At 45.8% G+C, this 10,230-nt stretch overlaps 1 protein-coding gene across 3 annotated transcripts in view; it reads left to right on the forward strand.

Moving 5' to 3' along the window:
• The first annotated feature begins 7,484 nt into the window (after window positions 1–7,484).
• The window catches only part of DMXL2 (Dmx like 2), a 66,000-nt gene continuing 63,254 nt past the window's right edge, over window positions 7,485–10,230 (forward strand). For all 3 annotated transcript variants that reach the window (XM_083371003.1, XM_083371004.1, XM_083371005.1), the window contains exon 1: window positions 7,485–7,631. In XM_083371003.1, the coding sequence (XP_083227129.1) occupies window positions 7,545–7,631 (87 nt within the window). In that variant the 5' untranslated portion in view covers window positions 7,485–7,544. The remainder of the gene's footprint in view (window positions 7,632–10,230) is intronic.

Genomic DNA, 10,230 nt, shown 5'->3' on the forward strand with positions numbered 1-10,230 from the left:
CCAGGTAGGTAAAATGAGGACCCAGATTGTTGGGGGCAATAAGCTGACTTTGTAAAAATGCTGCTGGGGGGGGGGGGCAAAAGCCCTAATAAGCAGGCATATACATAGAATGAAGGCTATTGCTAAGCACATTGATTTGTGCTTCTTAGATTGTAAGCCGCCCTGAGTCTTCGGAGAAGGGCAGGATATAAATGGGATTAAAATAAAATATTTTTTTTATTTTTTTATTTATTTATTTTTATTCCATTTATATCCCGCCCTTCTCCGAAGACTCAGGGCAGCTTACAAGCTTAGCAGTAGCCTTCATTCTATGTATATGCCTGCTTATTAGGGCTTTCACACACACACCCCAAGCGGCATTATTACAAAGTCAGCTTAATAAATAAATAAAACCATTTATCCATGAAACCGCTTGCCTCCAAAACCTGTGGCTGCTCCATCACTGGAGGTTTTCAAGAAGGGATTGGACAGCCATTTGTCCAGAACAGTATAGGGTCTCCTGCTTGGGTAAGTGGTTGGACTAGAAGTCTTTTTCCAACTGTGTTATTCTGTTAAGATACAATGGAGAGGAATTGTTTTGGTCAATTTGTATTTTGGGATGAAATGTACACACGTGGCCACGGGATGGCACTGTTCCTCCACAGGAAGAAACCAGCCTGTGGCCCGAATAAGCTGTACATTTTGAAAATCCTCATGCTGTAACCCAAAGCAACGATGACTAGGTAGAACAAGCAGGTGCACGGATAAGGAAAGTTTAAAGCTATACAAGGGTGATCTATTGACACCTCAGTCGCAATACTGTACTACTGACTTCTCCCTACTGCTTTAGAGATACTGGACAAATGTTGCCCGAAAGGTGGAAAAGAAAGGATTTAAACAGGCACTGCAAAAAAGGGGGGGAGGGTTGGACTGCTAGTTATTACACGAATAAAGGTAATGAGCACATGCCTCTTGTCTGCCTTGCATCTGTTGTTTTCTTTTTCTATTTTTCCTTCCAGCTTCTTCTATTTTTTTCTTCTTCTTTTTATTGTTTTATCATTTTTATGGCTTTAAATATGCATTTTAAAGAGGTGATTGTGGGGGGGGAATAAAACAACGATTAAAACGGAAGAAACGCTGTGTTAAAATAATAATAATAATAATAATAATAATAATAATAATAATAATAATAATAATGATGATGATGATGATGATGATGATGATGATGATGATGATGATGATGATATTGGTCTGCATTTTGGAAGCCAAAGCGATTTGGTCTTCTGGTTGCAGAGCACTTAAACCAGACGTCTTCAAACTTGGCCCTTTTATGACTTGTGGATTTCAACTCCCAGAATTCCTCAGCCAGGCATGTGGGCTGAGGAATTCTGGGAGTTGAAGTCCACAAGTCATAAAAGGGCCAAGTTTGAAGACCCCGGACTTAAAGCATCTTGGCTGAGCAGGAGTTACAACAGGAAACGACCTGGCTTTGCTGTAATGCCAGGAAAGGCTGACAAGAAGCTTTCCTATGCGTGCAGCAACCGGAAACCTAGGAGTGTGTATCTAGGCTGGCTACCTATCAGAGGACGCTCGCCGTTGTAACCGCAGAGAAGCGCTGAGTCATGGAACGGAGGGCGCTGCAGGACCCTGGACAGCTCCCGCTGTGTCTCTGCGCTTGAAGCGTAATGGCGATCCGTCTTAGGAGAAAAACGTTAACTCTTGACTCCTAAGACAGACAGACTCCAGCAAGTTATTTGTTATTTGTTATATCTCTTTTCATTTATTTATACTGTCTTTATTGTTTTTATGAGTAACTCAAGGTGACAAGCATGCACAAATACTCTTTCCTCCTCCCGTTTTTCCCTACCAGGGTGAGTAAGGTGCTGGGGCTCAGGAATTCTGGGAGCTGAAGTCCACAAGTCATAAAAGAGCGAAGTTCCCCACCGAGGCCCTAGACCAGGGGTAGGCAACCTCAGCTCTTTTATGACTCATGGACTTCAACTCCCAGAATTCCTGAGGCTCAGGAATTCTGGGAGTTGAAGTCCATGAGTCATAAAAGAGCGAAGGTTCCCCACCGCTGCCCTAGAGCAAACTGGCTCTCTTGAGTAGTGTTCCAATATTTGAGGGGCTCCTGCAAAGACGAGAGGGTTGACCTATTTTCCAAAGCCCCCAAAGGCAAGACGAGAAACAAAGGATGGAAACTAACCAAGGAGAGAAACAACCTAGAACTAAGGAGGAATTTCCCATCCATGAGAACAACCAACCAACAGAATAGCTTGCCTTCAGACGTTGTGGGTGCTCCATCCCTCGAGGCTTTCAAAAAGTAACTGGACAGACATTTGCTTGTCTACTTGATCCATTGTTTCTCGTCTTGCCTTCTTGTGCTTTGGAAAATAAATTGACCCCTACATCTTTGTAGGAGCCCCTCAAATATTGGAACACGCTATCATGTCACCCCAGTCCTTCTTTTCATTAGATGAGACATACACAATTCCTGAAAAATGTTCTTTGTATGCTTTCACCTCCAGGCCCCTGATCATCTTTGTTGCTCTTCTCTGCACTCCTTCTAGGGTCTCAACATCTTTTTTACATCATGGTGACCAAAAATTCAACATGTGGTCTTACCAAGGCATTATAAAAGTGATACTGACACTTTATGCATCTTGATTCTATCCCTCTGTTAATGTAGCCTAAGACTGCATTAGCTTTTTGGGGGGGTTGGTTTTCACTTTCTCTTGGAGGCTTTTTCAGGTTGGGAAATTGGGGAGGGGAAACTTCAAAATAACAAACTGGAGCAACAAGAAAGAGTTGCAGGATCCCAGGATCTCCAGCATGTGATTTCAGGAACACTGCCAAGAGGAATTGAGAAGGAATTCTCAAGCAATCTGAGAATAAGCAAATCCCTTTAGCGGGGAATCTTCTTTTTATTTATTTATTTATTTTATTTTATTTTAATCCCATTTATATCCCGCCCTTCTCCAAAGACTCAGGGCAGCTTACAATCTAAGCACAAATCAAATGTGCTTAGCAATAGCCTTTATTCTATGTATATGCCTGCTTATTAGGGCTTTCGCCCACCTCTAAGCGGCATTATTACAAAGTCAGCTTATTGCCCCCAAAATCTGGGTCCATTTTTACCAAATGGTGGGAACAAAATCTGGAAATTGGAGGATCAATGTCAGCAAAATAGACTAAAATAACAATCTGCCTGCAAGCAAACAATAGAAAACTTGTTAATCTATGTTGCATTGTAAGGGCCTGGAAAAATTCTGTGAGTGAAGCAATTTTTTTTATCTTGATTGTTTCGTTCTTTCTCTACTGTTGATGCTGCAAAGACAACAGGCCTCCGATGTTAAGGCTACATCTTATTTTTAAGTCCTTTGTAAACAAAGCCAGCTTTGGGGCTTCTTTAAATATTTATACAACAGATGGCAAAACAACGCACATCCCGAATACACCCCTGTCTTGGTGAGTGTTTCTTCAAGAGCGTTAAAGGGGAAACAGGTTCCTTAATGCAACTACAGATAAATGTGATCCACTGGTAAACAAATTGGTTCTACATCTGCCTAGCATGAAACAATCTAGGGGGGGGGGGAAATCTCCATCTTGAAACCCTGTATATCCACTGGCAATCATTGTAGGCTTAATCGGTAGATATATTCAGATTCTGACTCAATAGAAGATTGAGTCTTATACATTTGTTTGATCCAGCCAGATTCTCTGCAGATGATACACACTTCTTACAACAAGCACAAATACGGAAGGCAGCATACTGTAAATCTCTTGACGATATTACTCACCAATTTCCCAGCAAGCCAGGTGCAATCAAATGGTTTCTGTTCACCATATCAACACATGATATGTGGACACCTTATTTCTTAACTTTGCAATCTACAATATCTTAACTCTTGGGTCAGTTACAGCTAATCCTTGGCAGAGACAGGGGCAGAGACATCCATGGCTACGTGAGGTGGTTTTTGAGTTGCACCTGATTTTATTGCCTTTTATTACCATGATCTTTTAAGGCAGGGGTGTCAAACTGCTGGCCCATGGGCCAGTTGCATCATACAGAGGCTGCGCCCACCCCAGCTCCAGCAATACAAAAAAAGTTGTGATACATAGCGACATGTCATGTGACGCAGCGGGTTTGACACCCGTGTTTTAAGGGAATCCAGTTTCCTTCATTGACCCGGCCTGGAATGTCATAAAAGGTGATCATGTGACCCCAGGATGCTGCAACCATTTTAAATACATGCTGGTTGCCAAGTGCCTGGTGTCATGGTTCCGACAGATGAAGTTCTTCAAAGAACTTTGAGGCATTGTTTACCTTAAAGAATCTTTATTCGAGTACCATGGCATCAGCACGTACACGGTTGAAGCCAAAATCTGAATTCCCCTCCCCTGAGCACATAGTATCAAAGCACAGTTCCCTCCTCCAGTTAACAGTCATAAATCACATTCCCCAATTAGTTTGAAAGCAGGCTTTCCCTCCAGCTCTCCAATTCTTATCATCTCTTATTTCAATAACCTTGGTTCTCACACTAGCTCCAGTGTTATTATGTCTAACTAGACTCTCATGCACATTTCCCCCCTCCTCCCAGCATATCTAACTCTAAAAGCAAGAAGAAAATGGCTGCATCTCCATCTGTTATCAATGCAAAAACATCCAATGTTAGCAGCGTTGACACCCGAATTTTAATTCTGCGATCATGAGAACACTGTGAGGGTTGCAAGCTCAAGAACTAGTCATAAATCTTTTTTTTCCCACCCACCCCAATGTCCCAAAGATGCTTTTTCACAAGGCAGCTGGACTTTGCTTTTCTTTGAAGATGTTTCGCTTCTCAGCCAAGAAGCTTCTTCAGCTCTGACTGGATTGGTGGGGAATGGAATGCCGTTGCAGTATTGCAGGAATATTCTGCTCACAGCCTGGAGTTTGATCCTGACAGGGCTCAAAGTTGACTCAGCCTTCTATCCTTCCAAGGTTGGTAAAAGGAGGACTCAGATTATTGGGGGCAAGACTGGAAAAAAATCCTTACATTGTTGATTTCCCTTGACCCATGTGGTACTTAGGATTTGAATGACAATTTTCATGGGTTTCTACCTCAAAAGAAGGAAGGAAATGGTCCCCTTCATTTTCATCAGCCAAGCTGAGAACAGCTGAGAAAAGGGAAGTGGAAACTGCAAGTTGCCTTCCCTTGCTTAGTGCGTCCTGTGACCGCAGCTAATTGTTGCTCGTTAAATAAACCACACAAAAAGCAAACCAGACTAGGATGCCCAAGTGCCTGTCACAAGCCACAATGACATCAGAAAGACAACCTGCGTGATGTTACATCATCGCACAAATAATATTGTGGTAGCCCAGCTGATACATGCACTAAGTCAGATCGTTTGCAAAATGACATCGTGAAGTTTTTAAATATATATATTTATTTTTATCCTGCCGTTATTACTTTTATAAATAACTCAAGGTGGTAAACATAAGACTCCTTCCACCTCCTATTTTAGGGCACCGTTTTCCAGCCTTGGCAGCTTTTAAGATAGGCAGACGTCAACTCCCAGAATTCCCCAGCCAGCATCCTTGGTAGCTTTAAGAGGGGTGGACTTCCCCCCCCCCAAGGCTGCCTGGGGCATTCTGGGAGTTGAAGTCCACCTATCTTAAGGCTACCAAGGTTGAGAAACGCTGCCCTAGGGTTTACTCAGAAGCAAGAAAAGCAAAGCTCCAAAGCTCCAGCCCTTGCAAGCAGAGCTTGGGTTTGCTTTTGTTATTAATAAGCAGCATTAAATCACTTGGAGATGATTAGTATATAATTAGGCTTTATCCTGATTAACATGGCTCACCATTTCTTTCTCTCTTTTTTCAAAACGGCTGTCGTGTTGTCCAATTCCCTTTTTTGGTTTGTTTGTCACTTAGAGGCAGGGCTTTTTTTCTCATAGAACGCTCAGAACGGAGTTCCGGCACCTCTTTTGGATGGAACCTTGTAGGGTAGGCAAGGCGGGTTGTATGACATGTGTGAGTTCCGGCACCTTTTTCTTTTACAAAAAAAGCACTGCTTAGAGGTGCAAGAACAGAAGCAGCAGGAAGCCTTTGCAAAATGAAGCCATATAAATATAAATAATATAAATATAAATATAAATATAAATATAAATATAAATATAAATATAAATATAAATATAAATATAAATATAAATATAAATATAAATATAAATATAAATATAAATATTATAAATATAAACATATACATGAATGGATATGACCTACGCTCATTCCGCCGGGACCTGAAGACTTGGCTCTTTGAGCTCTCTGACCCAGGCTGAGAATTTTAACTGGGTTTTATTTTCAGGGATAATTTAACCTTTTATTTGTCTTTTAACTTTGTATTTTGTATTGGTATGATTTTAAAATGCCCTGTAAACCGCCCTGAGTCCTTCGGGAAAGGGCGGTATATAAATCTAATAAAATCTAAAATCTAGAGAGCTAAAGAAAGAGAGAAACAGGAAGTGATAAAAATAGAGATGCACAAAGATACGGAGATTAGACAGGCAGACGAATAGATAAACAGACAGACAGATGATAGAAATAGAGAAATACAGAGAGAGGGAATGGAAGAGGAGAGGAGGGGAGGGGAGGGGAGGGGAGGGGAGGGGAGAGGAGAGGAGAGGAGAGGAGAGGGGAGGGGAGAGGAGAGGAGAGGAGAGGAGAGGAGAGGAGAAGAGAAGAGAAGAGAAGAGAAGAGAAGAGAAGAGAAGAGAAGAGAGGAGAGGAGAGGAGAGGAGAGGAGAGGAGAGGAGAGGAGAGGAGAGGAGAGGAGAGGAGAGGAGAGAGAGGAGAGGAGAGGAGAGGAGAAGAGAGGAGAGGAGAGGAGAGGAGAGGAGAGGAGAGGGGAGGGGAGGGGAGGGGAGGGGAGGGGAGGGGAGAGGAGGGGAGAGGAGAGGAGAGGAGAAGAGAAGAGAAGAGAAGAGAAGAGAAGAGAAGAGAAGAGAAGAGAAGAGAAGAGAAGAGAAGAGGCTTAGTGGAGCTTGTCCTCCTTTCCCTTTAATTCCTTTCATTCTTTTCCGCCCAACCTTCCGGCTCCGCGGGCGCGCGCGCCCCTCTACCCGCTTTGATCTCTCCCGCGCGCGCCCGAGAGGTTTTTTCCCCGGGGAGGGCTGGCAGGAGGGCGGGAGCGCGCTAACGCCCTCGCCTTCCTCCCGGGCTTCCCTCGCGCGCCGCGCGCGCTCCGTCTCTTCCTCCTCCTCCTCCTCCTCCTCCTCCTCTGCCGCCGCGGCTGTTTCCAGGAGCGCGCGCGCCGGGCCGCGGTCTCTGCAAAGAGGCTTCCCTGCTCGGCCGCCGCTGGCTTCCTGGAGCGAGGGAGGGAGAGAAAAAGAGGGCGAGATCCGAAGGCAGGCGGGCCTTGCCGGGTCGCAGCCCTTCCTCCTCCTCCTCCTCCTCCTCCTCCTCCTCCTCCTCCTCCTCCTCCTCCTCCTCTGCGCGCAGAAGGAGCGGAGCAAGCCAGAGGGCGCCTTGCCCGGCTCCTGCTTGCCTGGCTGGCTGGCTGGCTGGCAGCGAGCGAGCGAGGCCGGGCGTGATGCATTTGCACCAGGTGCTCACCGGAGCCGTCAACCCGGGCGACAATTGCTACTCGGTGGGCAGCGTCGACGACACCCCGTTCACGGTAAGGGAGGGCGCGGGGGAGGCCCGCGGTCCCGAGGACGCCAGGAGGAGGAGGAAGAGGAGGAAGAGGAGGAGGGGGGAGGGGGCGGCTGAGGCTGATGATTAAGCGACTAGTCGCTTTGAGGAAGGTGTGTGGGGGGGGGACTCCTTTGCTACTCGCCGCGCCCGGCTTCCCCTGCAAGGCTGCGATCCAGAGGCGGGCAGCGTTTGGCACCAGCATCTTCAGCATCAGCACCATACCCGAGTTGGGGAATTGGGGGGGGAGGGAGGGGGAGGCGGGAATGGCGCTGGGGGAGGGAAACGCTCCGGAGATGCTGGACCGGCGTTCTTCGCCTCCTCTCCCCTCCCCTTCCCGGGACACACGGAGCGCACCGTCTGGCCAGCGCATCCTCCCTTGGCATCTGCGCAGGCGTGCGTGGGGGAAAAAAAAAAAGGTTGCCTGCCTACGGAGGTGGAAGGTGCCCGCCTCCTCTCCCTTGGGTGGGCTGGAGCGCCTGTCTTCAAATGGGTGCCCAGCCAGGTGGACGATTCAAATAAGCTGTTAAAAAATAAAAAGTACCGTGTATGTCAGAGAATTGGTCTTGCAGATCAGGGGAGGGTAATATGTTGTGTGCAAGAAGGACATTGTACCTGGATGTGTATTTTTTTGGGGGGGGGAAGAGGTGGGGTTGTGCAAATGGGGTGTGCTGCAGTTTCTCTCTGCCTCTACATACTTATAAATTTAATTTAATTTAATTTAATTATGGACTTATATGCCGCCCTATCTCCCGAAGGACTCAGGGCGGCTAACAACAATAAAACAACAATAAAACAATAAATACAAATATTAAAAGGGATTTAAATTGTACAAAGCCCCACTAAAAACCAATAAAAATTAAAACAAAATTAAAAACCCCGTCGTCAGTCCAGGTCGGCCAGTTGGAAAAGGTATGTCTTTAGGTCGCGACGAAAGGACCGGAGATCTGGGGCCGTCCGAAGTTCTCGGGGAGCTGATTCCAAAGGGCAGGCGCACCGACAGAGAAGGCCCTCCCCCTGGGGGTCGCCAACCGACATTGTCTGGCTGACGGCACCCTGAGGAGACCCTCTCTGTGTGAGCGCACTGGGCGATGGGAAGTCGTTCCTGGCAGCAGACGGTCCTGCAAATATCCCAGGCCTAAGCCATGTAGGGCTTTATAGGTAAGAACCATCACCTTGAACCTCACCCGAAGGGCAACCGGCAACCAATGCAGGAGGGGTGTAATATGGGAGTATCGGGATGTTCCCATCACAACCCGCACGGCCTCATTCTGCACCAGCTGAAGCCTCCGGATGGTCTTCAAGGGCAGCCCCATATAGAGAGTGTTGCAGTAATCTATACGGGAGGTGACGAGTGCATGAGTGACCGTACGTAAATATATACCTTAGTGTGTTGGAGAGAAAAAGGTGCATTTGTAAATAGCAAGATCCATAGCCGTAGATTTAGAGATAGCACGGTTAAACTTTTCCCATCCTGAGAGATTTACCCTGAGTGTACTTTTCTGTTTTGTGTGGGCTTCTAGGGTGGGGATAGGGTTATCTGAGAAAGGTTTTGCTCTCCTGGTGCTCAGGAAAAGGGTGGGATAATTTGGGGAAGTGTCAAAAAAACTGTGGAGAAAGTACGGCACAGGTTACCAGATGCCCAAAAAAATACACTCCGGACCTGATCATTTTCATAAGACTAGGCCAAGTGGCTGTCAGCTCCAGTGACGGATGGTGGTGGCTGGTGGTATGTGTGTCTTGTGACCTTTTCCCCCAAACAGGAATCACTATCTTTAGATAAGGGAAGGTAAATATTCATGAAGATTGCAAAGGAGGCCTTCTTTGTGGGCCAAATTTGCATGGAGTCAATAAGGTGGGATTTCTAGTTTTCAAAACCTATTGGACAAGAGGCATTGAGGCTAGCTAGGAAGACCAGAAACCAAATGGTGATAGATTTATTTATTTTGCTTGTTAATTTGTATTCTGCCCTAATTATTTTTGCCATCAGCTCAAGGCAGTGAACGTATCCAAAACATCATCTTCTTCCTATCTTCAATAGCAACAAAAACTCAACCCCAAGGTGGCTTGGAGCAACAGAGAATGACTGACCAAAGTTAGCCAGCTGGCTTTCATGGCTAAGGCGGGACTAGAACTCACCATCTCCTGGTGAGGGGCCCAAAGTCACCCAGTTGGCTTTCATGGATAAGGTGAAACTAGAACTCACAGTCTCCCACTTTCTTGCCTGGTACCTTAACCTGGAAACCAAACACGGCTGGGTTTCCTGATTCAGAGATGTTAAGTTACAAGGCCTTCTCTGTATGTGTTTCTAATGTATAACATATTATTATATTATTTCTAATATATAAACATATATTATTAATATATAACAAAGATCCAGAGACACATATGCTAGATCAGGGGTCCTCAACCTTGGCAATTCTGGGAGTTGAAGTCCACAAGTCTTAAAAGTTGCCAAGTTTGGAGATCCCTGTGGTTAAACGGTTATGCTACCCAGCCAACTTTGGTTGTTCTCAATGCTAAGCAGGCTCAGGCTTGGTTAGTGCTTGGATGGGGACCCCGGGGAAAATCAGGTGTGTAGCTAG

This window comes from Vipera ursinii, assembly GCF_947247035.1.
Source record: "Vipera ursinii genome assembly, chromosome: 11".
Taxonomy (NCBI): domain Eukaryota; kingdom Metazoa; phylum Chordata; class Lepidosauria; order Squamata; family Viperidae; genus Vipera; species Vipera ursinii.